This window comes from Struthio camelus, chromosome 5 (assembly GCF_040807025.1).
Source record: "Struthio camelus isolate bStrCam1 chromosome 5, bStrCam1.hap1, whole genome shotgun sequence".
In the NCBI taxonomy this organism is placed as follows: domain Eukaryota; kingdom Metazoa; phylum Chordata; class Aves; order Struthioniformes; family Struthionidae; genus Struthio; species Struthio camelus.
In genome coordinates, this window is record NC_090946.1 from 23,561,975 (window position 1) to 23,575,999 (window position 14,025).

Sequence of the window (14,025 nt, forward strand, 5' to 3'; positions counted from 1 at the left end):
CAGGTTTTTCCACTCATCTCTCTGAATTTTAGAGATTAAAAAAAAAGAATGAATAAAATAGGTTTTTCTCAGATTCAGAAGAGCAATGCCTGGGGAAAAAACAAAAGAATGCAAGCAATAAAACTTAGGAAAGCTATTGATTACACTGAAATAATTCTACTTTCCTTAACAACTTCCATATTTAAAGATAGTCTGTTGCAGTTAGTGCTATGTTGATGTCAAGCTGGACATCAGGACGAGGACATAAAACGTTCGTGTCTTTTCAATTTTAGAACTGAACTGTTTGAAGTTGTTGTATAGTATGATCAAGTACAGACTATAAACTGAGGGATTTCTGTAGTATAGACAACAGAGTGATTATCTGGAGACTGTTTTTTTTACTTCTTTATCATTATACAAGTTTACATGGAAATTTAATACACTTTATTCTAATTTAGTAGGTGAGATGAGACTTAAGCCAGCTTTATGTTACCATTCATCCCTTCAAACAGTATCAGTAAAACATGGACTCCCAGCAGTCCATGGATCAGAGTTCAGGGATCTCTTCAAACAGTTACAGATGTATGAATACTTGCAGCAAGCCAAAGAATGAGAGGAAAATTGCACCAAGTCCTTTTTGTGGATGGATGGAGCAGTGTACACATGTACGCTTTGCAGGTTGCAACAGTGCAGCTGATGGAGGATCTTTGCCTGGGCTTTGGAGCCTTTTCATTCCTTTATCCTGTAGACCAGTTGTAGCACTCTTGATTTTCTGCCCATTTGAGCCCAGAGTGATTTTTCCCTCTCTTTCACTGGCAGTCCAGTCTCACTTTCTGTTGCCATTAAATGCTTGTATCAGGTTCTTCCATAATGTCCCTAGACATATCTCTGCCCTGTCGTGTGATACATCCTAGTGTCAGAAAAGCCAGTCGTGTGGGAAGTTGCACAGGTGGCAGAGTGTATCTTCGGAGATCAGCACTGAGCTGTTGTGTGTCGCAGCTGAGCTGGGGTAGAGCTTGAAAGTGTTTTGACTTGCTTTGCATTTCTACTACTAGAAATTGCAGTCACCTGGAAGCAGCTCACTCTTCTCAGAAGTGCATTAGAAAGAGGAGGCCAGCTTCCCAGACCCACTGGGTGACATTCCTGCAGGCCTTCCTTAGGAACAACCCTGCTGCAGCCTTTCGGGAAGGGCTGGAGTTGCGCAGGGTGGACTGCACAGCCTGGCTCCTTTTCGGCTGAAATCTGAGGTTCTGTGTTGGAGTGGGGATTAGGGGAGCCATGGCAACACAACACTGAGGCGTGTACACTTAAACACAGGCACAGTGCCTTGGCAGGAAGAAGCTGAAAAACCTTTCCCTAATAGGAGTGCCTTAAGGAGTGAATTATAGTTTCCTCTGCCAAGGAGTTAACTACTTTGGAGTTTCATGGTATTAATGGCTCTATCAGGACTTTTCTGCTTCTTTTTTAAAATACTTAATGTTATATTTGTAGTGATGATCTGCGCTCTCTTGCTCTCAGATACTTCATTTTGGTAAACAGTACAGCGAGTGGAACGAACTTAGCTCTGGGAAGGGTGAAATCGCAATGGGGTAGCATGTCAGGTGGAGATGCTGCCTTGGATCCCTTGGCTCGCCCTGTATGGGCGATTCTGTGTGGTTTGATAGAGGTGAAGGTTACAATAGACAGAAATCAGCCTTATCATTCATGGTGAATTGCTTTAGTGCAATGATATAAGTTACTGTGTTTAAATCTATATTACACAAACGGATTTCTTTAAAAAGACAACTATGTTTGTAATTGATATGGTTTGGGGGTTTGAAATGTGAGGTTTGGGGCTGTATCTCTTGAAAAAGTTGAGTTCACTTTCTGGATTGAGTTTTACTAATCTGTCTATGTTTTGGTTATGTGCTAAGTCATGAATGGATTCTTTTCAAGTTATGAATTACAATTGATGAATGTACAAATGGTATGATATACTTCTTTTGGATAATAGGTATATGAATTTGGGAGGGAGGAAGGGTTAAATACACATTAGAGGATAAGACTGTGTGGAAGCTATTCCAGGCAATTGAGTCTAATTTATACATCATAAAGTACTAATCTAAATGCTTGATAATTTAGCTTACAATCTGTGCTATTTTCCTGAACTTTGCCAGATGTGGCTAAACAGTAGAACACTGTCTAGTGGCATGTTCATGGTATTTCTGATGGAGACTCTCAAAGAGAGGTAGCTTTAGATTCCTGCATTCAGTCTAAGTGTAATTAATGATTTTTCTCTTCTTTTATAACTTTTGCCTGTGTGCTTTTTTTTTTCTTTTTTTTCCCCCCAGGTGAAAGACCCTTTAAGTGTCCATTTGAAGGATGTGGCAGGTCATTTACAACATCTAATATTAGAAAAGTTCACATCAGGACACATACAGGCGAAAGACCATATTACTGTACAGAGCCAGGATGTGGGAGAGCTTTTGCCAGTGCAACTAATTATAAGAATCATGTGAGAATACACACAGGTATATGACTTATGTTTTGTAGTAGTTTGAATTGCAATGTGCTGTGTCGTTCTCCTTTGTGAAAACTCTTTTGATGCATTGTAACTGGGATATAGACAGTTTCATATGTCCTGGCTTGGTGCTTTCATTTGGGCCTCATCTTGCTTCTACTGACTGTAGTTAGGCAGGTAGCTTTCCCACCTTGCTGTCAAGGCAGAATAATTTCGGCTTGGGTCCAAAGCTCTTTAAAACCAATGCAAAACCTTGTCTTTGGTGGATATTGGACATTTGGACATTTTAATATCATTTTGGGACTTGCCTCTGTTGTGAGTTGTTTCTTAAGTAAATAACAGTATAGTACAGGCCTGAGCTTGACTTTGGCTCGCCTTTTGTGAATCACTCTTTCATTCCAGTTGTATTTTCCTTGCTGCTGGAGTGGTGGTCGAAACCTCACATTCCTAGACTAGAGGTGAAAACAATTACCCAGTCTGACTGGCAGGGAGAGTCATCTGCACAAATTAGAAGGTTTGAAAATGTAAAAGTTAGTGACAGCCATCATCTTTATAGCCTTACACGTTTTTATAGACGCACTGACAATGTGTTTCATGGAGGTAACTTTAAATCTCACATTGTCTTTAGTTTATAATGTAATTTTTGCATTTGTTTCATTGATTTTAAGTGAAAAGTTTTTATATTAAACCATAATTGTTTAAACATATACTTTCTATAGATCTTTTTTTTAGCGCGTAAAGTCTTAAAAGTGAATTAAATTGTACTCGTGTAACAACGTAGCTGATAATTAAGGAAAAGTATAGGGCTTCTGAGAGTAGAAAGAGAAAAATGGTCAATACTGTGACAGACTGATGTTAAGGTTGACTTCCCAGGATGTCGGAGTGCTATATCATTCAGTGAAGCAGTTTGCATCTGCTTTCATCTTTAGTGTCGGTTTCTAAAGATTCTGTAAATTGCAGCTTTTGGACTGTATCATTCTGTCTTCATCTGAAGGACGTTTTTAGGTGGAATGATAGGGAAAGAAAAGGGCCCGACTTTTATTGGCAGTTGTTTTTAAAGATGCTGCATTGGTAAACTTGGTGAGCTTCACTGTTGTCACTGAAATTGGAGTATGGTTGGTAATTAAGGTATGTCACTAAATGCCTACAGATTTGTTGGCAATTTTTGTGTGCGCATCCGGGATAAAGTTGCTCTTATGCTTTTTGTTTTTTCATATAGGGGAGAAGCCCTACGTCTGTACAGTTCCTGGTTGCGATAAGCGTTTTACAGAGTATTCCAGTTTATACAAACACCATGTTGTACATACTCATTCCAAACCATATAACTGTAATCACTGCGGAAAAACATACAAGCAGATTTCCACACTTGCTATGCACAAGCGGACAGCACACAATGACACAGAGCCCATTGAAGAAGAACAAGAGGCCTTTTTTGAGCCACCTCCAGGTTAGAGTTTGTGGTCCTTGAATCTCCTGTTACAACAGTAAAAATGAGTTGGATAATATTTTGCTATTGTTCACAACTAAGGAAATGAAAAGCACAGATAAAAATCTGAAGTACTTAAAAAAGTTATTTAACTTATTCATGGGACTTCTTAGTATGGTTGGTAACCTGTAAACAGAAACTGAGTGAGTAACTGAGCAGATCATAAACTTGGTTTATAGCAGGCTGAGGATACAAGAGAAATTTAAATTGCAGTCCCAGCAAACCTGCTATAAACAGACTTGACATGACTGTGGGAAGAAACCTGCAAGAGTCTGAAATGTTTATATTTGCAATATACTGTATTTTTCTGAGTGGGTTTTCTAAGAATATGTGTAACGCCACAGTTGGTGACTGTTGTGCAGGTTTAAAGGCACTGCCTTGAGAGAAGGAAAAATCCGTCTGTGCAGCACTCTGATACTGAGCTGTTTTTGCTGTAAAGTTAATAGCAGCTTCTGTAGGCTATTGTAGAAGCAATAATGAAAATACGCTCATGTGCTGCAGTACTCTCTAGAAAATATTTTTCATGGTATCATGAGTATTGAATTCTGTGATCATAAAAGATCAGATTGAAAAATATGTTGTGAGAAAACGAATGTAACTTGCCAAAATCTGATTTCAGATGTGGTTGAGGATAGGAAAAACATATGTAAACTGCTTTGGTCCGAAAAGTAGTTTTACTACATGTATTTGGGAAACTGCACCGCGTGCCTTTTAAGCAAAAAATTTGCTATATTCTGATGCCATCTTTTAAGGGAGTGATAGGATTTGCATTTGCTGAGGTTAAACATTTATTAAGATAGTAAACTTATTTAAATCTTTGCACAAAGGCATCTATGTATTCCTCTGTATGTTGGTTAATGAGTAACTCTTTTAATAAGCTGCCAGTTGTGCTTGCAAGAAGCCTCTAGTATGGAGAAGTTAACATTTAATGAATTAATCAAAAATGTTTGTTACCATTTTGATGTTTGGCTATAAACTAAATACTTATTTTCTTAATGTACAGTACTTACACGTATTGCAACTCATTGCTAAAGTACTATGCCCCAGGTTCCAAAAACAGTCATTTGGGACTTTCTGACTTGATTTTGGTATCTTTCCTTCTTTTATTTTTCTCTTTTTCCCAGAGTAGTGTTTATAAACTTCAAACCAGTCTGCCACTTAATCCTTGTCATTTAGCTTTCCTGCCAGTATTTAAGAGTATGTAAACTACCCTCTCGCCTTCTTTGTATCAAATAGGTCAAGGTGAAGATGTTCTCAAAGGCTCTCAGATAACCTATGTGACAGGTGTGGAGGGAGAAGATGTCATTTCTGCACAAGTTGCTACAGTTACTCAGTCAGGGTTAGGTCAACAAGTAGCGCTCATTTCCCAGGATGGAACCCAGCATGTAAGTAACGGCTGTGTCAAGAACTGACACCGATATGTTGAGAACTGAGGCTGCTACTTGTCTGTAGATACTCCATGTGCTTTCTAGCATCAGCTAGGAGCCTTGATAAATGTGTACTTGGATTTCTTACGGTTTTGGAGCTGGGTCAGGATTTGTTAGGATTGGGCTTCCTCTGGAGTACTATATATTGTGACGTCTGACGCCGTTAATACAAAGCTAGGTTTTTTTCGCTCTCCGTGTTTATCTTTGTCAGTCTTTAAAACTCTTGCAAGTCCATTTTGCTCACGCTGTGGGCTATTAAAACAACTGCTGTGTATACAGTCTAGTTTCTGAGATTTCCCAGAATTCCCTAAATATGCAATTAATATCTGATCGTCATCTTCTCTGTCATCTATCTGCACACATTTTTGGTCAATAAAATCTTTTATCCCACCTGCCTGTCTTAAAGGGTGTTTGTTAGTGTGCAGTCCTTTGCCATTTTTAACATAAACAAGAGAGGACCAGGATAAGGAAGGCTTTGATAATTCCTACGGATAATTTGTTTTATTTAAGGAGTTAATATGCAATTTCATTGAGGGGGATTTCAACACAAAGACATAATTGTTTACTGTCTTGTTTAGCTCTGGCAATGTATTGAAGCCATATTGGGAAAAATTATATTTTAATTGAGGAAGTAGGAGAAATGCAAATAGCATATGAAAAATGTCTTCTAAATCATAATCAGAGATGAAATGTTAAAGGGGGGGGCTGTTATAGTACAGGCTTTAAACACTGCAGCAACGCTAAGTAACCAGCATTTTTCCACACTAAAATGAAGGCCTGCAGAAGCCTTCACGTGGAGTTCTTGTATTTATTTAAATTACCCTTCAGCTTGACTTTAGTTCTGTGATTTTTATTGCCTTATAAATCACACATCCTATCAAATCACATATCATCTCTGATGCCCTAATGCATCTTATACTGGAGACATAAAAAATGAATATAATTATTTTTGATGAGATTTTTATTCATGTTTTAACTTCTAAACCAATAGAGGCCTTTTTAATATTTCCATTAAGATAAAAGTCAGGTGGTACTACCATGAGTTGCACTATCCACTATGTAAGACATACCCATAGATAAACTCTCATGCAGTTATTTGGGATATGATCTGGTGAACCTGGAATTGTAGACTCTGTTTACAGAGTCTGTTTACAGACTCTGTTTACAAATATGCTTAGTTTTGCTATTACTGAGCTATATTGTTATTTCTGTGAACAGTTTATGTGTCTGACTAATCATGGAATATTAGATCCCCTTCAGTAAGATAAGTGTGGTGCGGGCGCTTTGTCCAAGAAAGACTGGGCCAAAGAATGACCGTGATTTGCAGGAAATGCATAAAAGCATGCCTATCAGGAGGTGGAATAATAGCTATTAGATCCTATGGCCAACGTGTTACTTGAGGACACTCCTTACAGCATTTTTTCAGTGCTATGATGAACAGGGTGCCTTTTCACGCTGGATTGTTACACATTTTGTTTCACATGAAGAAAGTGCGCTACCAACTAGCAGGACTTTATTTGATAAATGCTGTTACACTTTAAATATGTGTCATCTTTTCTCAGATGTTATTTAGAAACATTTACAGATCGTGGGTTTTTACCTGTAAACATATGTTATGTGGCTGAAAGCTAAAACTTGGGTATCACTCAAGGAGCAAGTAAACCTTTTTTAATTCAGAAATGATTTTGCATTTCAGGTCAACATATCTCAGGCTGATATGCAGGCCATTGGAAATACTATCACTATGGTAACACAAGATGGCACCACTATCACAGTGCCTGCCCATGATGCCGTCATCTCTTCTGCAGGAACACATTCGGTAGCAATGGTTACTGCAGAAGGCACTGAAGGACAGCAGGTAAAATAGCATCCTGTGCATATACCTAACGTTCCATTGTAAGAGGATATAAAATAGACGCCTAATCAATTACAGGATTAGCATTGACATAGGTATATTTAATTAGAGCAGTTTTCCATACCTGGCCATAGCATTCCCCTCATAATAATATGACATGTTCTTCTCCAGCGCTTTACATCAAAGCGTTTCAGAATGTTTTAGAAACATTAAGAACAACAACAAGGTTGTTATTAGGTACCAATCAAGTAATCCATTTAGGTATAGGTAAAATAAGACATGGAGATGCTAAGCATTTTACCTAAGTCACGCAACAAATGTGTGGCAGGGCTAATATGAATACTTTATCACTTAACATTATGGGACTGTAGCTTGTTTGGCAGAGAGAGAACATTTGTGTAAGTATAATTTTTGCATTTTTGCTTTTAATATACAAGTTACAGTAGCTAATTTTTAGTAGAACTGTTGTAAAAATGGTCGATGTGAAAATGATGATATTTATTAATCAGCATGCTCTGTATATATACATAATCACAGGCTTACAGACACAGCTGTTGAATTCCTGTGTACTTCTGAGGAAATTTGAAGTTTGAGACCTAATAGATAACTTTAAGAAACAAAGTGATGGTAACCTTTCTTAAAAATTGATCTATTTTGCAGAGTAAAGTTATTCTCATAAATAATGGTAGCTTTGACGTTAACTTGAACTTTGAAGTTAACTGTTGTATGAGCTCAGTAATGGTAACAGATCTATAACCCAGTTAATTCTCTTCCTTTGGTCTTGAAGGTTGCTATTGTGGCTCAAGACTTAGCAGCATTTCATAGTGCCTCATCAGAAATGGGACATCAGCAACATGGGCACCATTTAGTGACTACAGAAACTAGACCTGTTACTTTGTTGGCTACATCCAATGGAACGCAAATTGCAGTACAGGTAAGATGATGATGTTTTTTGGACTGTTTCTTATTTCTAGAGATAGAAGCTCCTAGTCCTGTAACAAAATGAGTCTAATAAATCCGGCTCCCCTGAAAAAATAGTCGCATAACCGTATCATCTTATATCTTAAATAGTATATAGGGTTATGAAGAGGAATAATAAGCAATTTATTTTCCAAATCAACTAGTAGACCTTCAAAAGAAGCAAACAAACCAAAAAAGCAGGAAAAAAAAAACAAAAGGGGCAAAGGGCCAAATACGAACCAAGTGAATCTTTCATGGGAGAATGACAGACACGTATTCAGTGAGATAGTGCAGGTCTCCAGTGGAAAAGCACTTTCATTCATCCTTCAACATTACATACATATTAAGTTGATCAGGAATGCCACATTCTCAAAGGTAAATTGCTATGAATTTACCTATACAGATAAAATAACTAATCTGGCAAACTGAATCTATGCTATTTGAAGCCTGAAATGCTAATAGTGAAAAATTAAAGTGTAAACAGTTATGTAGAAAGATTAAAAATTGGAAATCTCTGGAAAGTCACCTTTGATTTGTCTGTATAACCAGTACAGTGCAAGCAGCAGTTTCTACAAACAGTTCCTCGCATTGTCTAAACGCTGTAATGACAGAGTAATTTCTAGGTATGAAAGAGAAGTTTAATTTAAATTGGGCTTTTTTGGAAAAAGATGGAAACCAAGCACAAATTAGACTTCTAGCTAAGAAGGAACTGAAAACAAAACTAAGACAAATATATATATTTTTTTTAAATGAGGGAAGAAAATCAGGTTTGACTGGAAGCTTGAGAGAAACATCTAACATAAATGATCGCCAGTATGCTACCTTACTCGAGAAATACTTAATTTAACTATGTGTATATATTACTTTTATTACATATGATATTGGTAGGTAAATGGAAGCTTTTGCACATTTTAAATCTGGAAGATCTAGCATTTTAAAATTAAATAAAATTCATCTTTGAAGAAAATGTATTCAGTAGATACCTTGAAACTCTGCTGTCAGAGGATATCTTTATTTTCATATTGATTAGATAGCTGCTAGTATATATTAGTCAGAAGAGGTGTGACAATACTGATCTCGCTTATTTGTGTGAAAATACTGATTAGTGTCTAGGTCTTTGGTTTCATCTTCAGTTTTTCTTTATAAATTTATATCCTTTAACTTATGCAACCTTTTGGATTTGTTTGTTTCAGCTTGGAGAACAGCAGTCTTTGGAAGAAGCCATTAGAATAGCCTCCCGAATACAGCAGGGTGAAACACCAGGGATTGATGATTAACTTGTAACACTGCTACCAGAACAATAGATTGAAAGGTATTTTATTTTCAGTCAACAAAAGGTCCATGCCAGCAGCAATCCATAAAAACTTTGAAGTTCCCTGCTCATTGATACCATGTACACGTTTTATGCAAGAGCGAAGAACATTTTGTAACTTTTGTGTACATAACCCTTGGAATGGACTGACATCATCTACTTCCAACCGTTGTATATTCAGGAATATGGAATTAGGATTACATAGTAAATTTCCTTGTTATCCTTTCATCAGATATCAGACTGGTCTACAAGCAAGTGAAAAGTGAAACAGAAGTATTGGAATGAATTTTTAATGTCATGTACAAATAATGAAGGCATTACTGAAGATTTCAGATGTTTAAAATACTGTAACAAAATCATCATTTCAGAAACCCTTACAAGTAATAAAGAAGACAAAGCCTTTTAAATTGCTTTCCATAAATGGAAAAGTCTTGGATTTTGAGCCTACTGTAAATCTTCGTATTTTGATTTGTTTCATACAGATTTGACTACTCTTTAGATTATCCACCCCATCTCATTCATTGTAAATACAAACTGTTAATGCTGGGAGTGCTAATTATATTATCTTTAAATTGGATTATGTACAAAAGAGAAACTTTGGTTGTTCAATATTAAAGGCAGTAAATCTAATGATTTTGTTTCTTTACATGTTTTACTTCAAATGTTACCCTCAAATTATGATGCAATAAATAGAACAAGATTATATTGTCTAGATAGGATGATATTGTCATGTGACGTACTGTTTTACTTTTTAATGAGAATGAAGTTTTTATTTACAGCCTTGTATAAATTTTTCCAAAGCTTATTTATCATAAGCTTAATTTTTGGTATATGAATTTTGATCATAATCCACTATAGTGTATTAGCTACTTAGTATTAATGGTTATTAATTTTAAGCATTCTAAAACCCCGCAGGAATGATTAACATAGTAATTAGCCAACTGATTTGCCCAAAGAAGTAAACTACCCGTTATTAAAAGGAGTATTTTTAAATGGTGCATTTGCAGGATAAGTACAAGCACTAATAGTCTAATTTCCAACAGTTACGAGTTCCTGCAGCTACCATTCACTACCTAGGATATGCTGATAATCAGTGCTTTTGAAAATCAGGACCTAAGTTACTAGAAAAAAGATGACGTAAGTACAATGCTCTTCTTCACCTATCCTTCTATAAAGGGAAAAAAAACCCACTGTAGATATGTCTTAACATACAGTAAAAGGTACCTGTTCAACTTTTTTATACCAAAAAATGTCTTTACTCTTGTCTTGTTAGTAGGCTTGTCAAGCAAGTCAAAATTTTTGGTTTCATGTAAGATTCAGTGTTTGTTTTAGATGAATGTCAAGAGCACAAGTCTGGCAGCTTCTGAAACTGGTGTCTCATCTTTTACCATCTCAAGAGAAGAATTAACCATCTTCCGGATGAAGTGCTTATCAAGTAAGCATTTTATAAGTATTGGAAGGTACACATTTTACCATAAAAATCAAAGTCCCTAACTATGTACTTAGAGGTGTATGACCTTCAAAAATGCCAACCTTGAATAGTGTGTAGCTGATTAGGTGCGACTTACTGGTTTTAGCCTTTTACGTTTCTCATACAGATAGCCAACTGAAAAATGCAGTGAAAGTATACAGTACAGTGGGATAGATGTGGACAAAACAGCAGACTGTTCTCTGGATCTGCTATAGAGTAAAACTTGGAAATATCTGCAGCGTAAGTATAGCACTGAGGCTGCTTACTCACTTCAGTGCTAGTTTTCCTGAAGTGTCTTAGGTAATACCTGATATCCCATGGAGATAAATATACTATGAAAGAATTAATTACCTGTCAGCTAGATCAGTTTCTTAGCTCTTCCAGCATTTTATAAATTAAAGATGTAACATTTGACATGAACTCTCAAACAGGTTTTTCTTAAAATTTCATTGCTAATGGTTTTTGGAAATGCTAACTAGAGATGACTTAGCAAAGAAATAACTTCAGTTCTTATTTCTTCTTGTTTCCCAAGAGTTTTTCTGATCACTGTACAGTGTGAATATTCCTTCCCCATTTATATTTCAGTTAGTTTGCTACAAGGCATTCAAATCTCGCTCTGTTAGGAAAAGTTGTAACATCTTTTAAGTGATTTCTCTGACTCGTACCTTTTTAAAACTCCCAAATCACAGGCTGTGCTTGCATATTGAGTTAGCTACTCCTATAAAGGAAAATGATCTTAAATGCGGAATAAAAAAGACCAATCTAGACTGCTCTGTGTTTAAAGAGAAGCATGTATTTTAGTTGTGAGGTCTGTATGTGTAATAGACAATATTATTTTTGTAGTGGAGAGAATTGTGTGATTTTTTTTTTTTTTTCTCCTTGCTTCCATTCTGACAGGAATGAAAGGAACTTTTTTGGTAAGAAGACACTGGCTGTTGGTATCAGGAATGTCTGTAGTGGAGGTTATACAAAATGAAATTACGTTAGATAGGAAGACTGGTGAAAAGGATTTCAGGAGGAGGAAACAAAGAACATGCCAAAAAGGATTGGGCATTTGACTTTTGCCTTTCTCCGTAGATTCTACTCCTCTTTATTGTAAGTTCTGTCTCAAAGTGAATGCTTTGGCACACTAGGGGAAGCAATTCATTTGTAAAAGAGGGATCCTATGAAGTAAAACAGCTTATGGTATCACTCCCTCTTAGAAACTGGCTCCCGCACTTAACAGTATTCCCCACTCAGCATTTTTTTTTTTTTATCTTCAAATTCCAGGCCTACATCAACTCCTCCCTTAAAGGAATAAACAGAAAATATCTCTAGACTCAACTTTTCCCTTCTGAAATCAGCTTTTCCCTTTTAAGTGGTCCTGCAGGTTTTCACCACCTCCAGGCTTTGCTTTTACAGTAGCTTAGTGCCTCTCTTGAGAGAGGTAATTGTTTTGGTGTTCTTTGCTGATGACCTATTGTGCCAGACACAGGGCACATAACAATAGGGCAGTTTTTACCTTAAAGAGCTAATGCCAAAGCACACATGAATAGACTGAAGCTGGGAGACTATGTTTTCATAAGAGTAAATCCTCAAGCCTGACAACAAAGTTGTAAAAAGGCATAATCCCTGATGGCATAATTAATCTCAGCAACAAGTCAGCTGACTGATACTAGAGATACTCAGGCACAGTGTGGGAGAAAAGGTTCTGCTTAGCATACAACAGAGGGGGAGAGCTAATAGTCCAGATAAAATGTCTCAGCTTGGAAGGTGCTTCTCCCTAAATTTTACTTTAGTTCCTAACCCTCAATCATACTGCAGGAAAAAGTTTGTTTAACTGGATGCTTTTTTTGTGTAATGATCATGCTGTACTGTATTACTGAAAAATCATCCTGCACGCTGTGTGCTTCCCAGAGTGCAGAGTGAGGGAGTCTTCCCCATGGACAGGAAGCTATTTAAGCAATATTTAGCCGCCGTTAAAAAACCATAAGGAGAGAAGGGTATGAGGAAAAGTGCTTCTGCATCTGGCTTTTACAGTCGTTGGGCTCAGTTAGACTGTGCACCTTAGGTTGACCGTAGGTCCTACTTAACCAAAAAGCAGAAGTGCCCTATAACACAATCTGCTCCAGTTCTGTCACTCTCACTTGGTCATTGAATTATCATTCAATGTACAGAAGAACTAAACGTTCTATAAAATGCTTCAGCTATTAAATATAATACAAACCTGAACTTGTATTGATAGCGGAGTGGGAAGCAAATTGTTTTTCTTAAGCAATAAGGAGTAAAGAAACTGGAAGTGAAGGGTAACTTGTGTCCTGTTCAGCTACTACTTTTGACTTGTTTGAAACTTGAAAAATATATTTATTCAGCCTGTATAATTTTTGTCTTTAAAAATATAAAAATTAATGTGTGCATCATTTTTTCAGATGCAACTCCAGCTGGCTGCTTATATTGAGGTGCTCCTGTTTTTGCAAAGCAATGTCTATTTCAACACCAGATCCTCAAACAATGTTTTTTCTCCAGTGATAAAAACCTTCTGAAGTTTGGACCAATGTGACAAGAGACCAGAAAGTTCACTTGTCCAAAGGAGAATCTGACAATGCAATTAGACCATCACCATAGTAACCGGCTGACACCTTACCCCATCAGGAATGTGATACTAGACTTTTTCAATTGAGGGTTATAATCAAAGACGACTTCAGTTATCCCAATAAACATAAAAGCTTGTATCAACAAGCAAGCGTTTTGTCCTACATTGTGTATTTTTCTCTATTGGAAATGTGTCTGCCGTAAATCCCGCTCATCTCAGGTTCTGAAGCAATAATAGATTCTATTTGGATCATTGCTGCTGCTCCCAAAGGAATGGCAAAACATTTACACTTTCAGGGTGCAAATTATTGTGTGGAATTTTTTCTAAAAGAAAGAAATATCTTGCATGTTACTCTCAGAGCCCCAGCATGTTACCCTTTGTTTAAATTCCTCACCAGCCTTTAGGTTGAGGCTTAACAAACTGATAAGGTTCTTTGATTGGCTGCTGTATTTTACTTGTTTTT

The 14,025-nt window shown here is 36.8% G+C and overlaps 1 protein-coding gene across 3 annotated transcripts in view; it reads left to right on the forward strand.

The window, feature by feature from the left end:
* The window catches only part of ZNF143 (zinc finger protein 143), a 39,458-nt gene extending 29,309 nt beyond the window's left edge, over positions 1 to 10,149 (forward strand). For all 3 annotated transcript variants that reach the window (XM_068945044.1, XM_068945047.1, XM_068945046.1), the window contains 6 exons: positions 2,310 to 2,489; positions 3,699 to 3,926; positions 5,202 to 5,350; positions 7,089 to 7,250; positions 8,035 to 8,181; positions 9,401 to 10,149. In XM_068945044.1, coding sequence (XP_068801145.1) covers positions 2,310 to 2,489; positions 3,699 to 3,926; positions 5,202 to 5,350; positions 7,089 to 7,250; positions 8,035 to 8,181; positions 9,401 to 9,484 — 950 coding nt within the window. In that variant the 3' untranslated portion in view covers positions 9,485 to 10,149. The remainder of the gene's footprint in view (positions 1 to 2,309; positions 2,490 to 3,698; positions 3,927 to 5,201; positions 5,351 to 7,088; positions 7,251 to 8,034; positions 8,182 to 9,400) is intronic.
* The last annotated feature ends 3,876 nt before the right edge of the window (positions 10,150 to 14,025 follow it).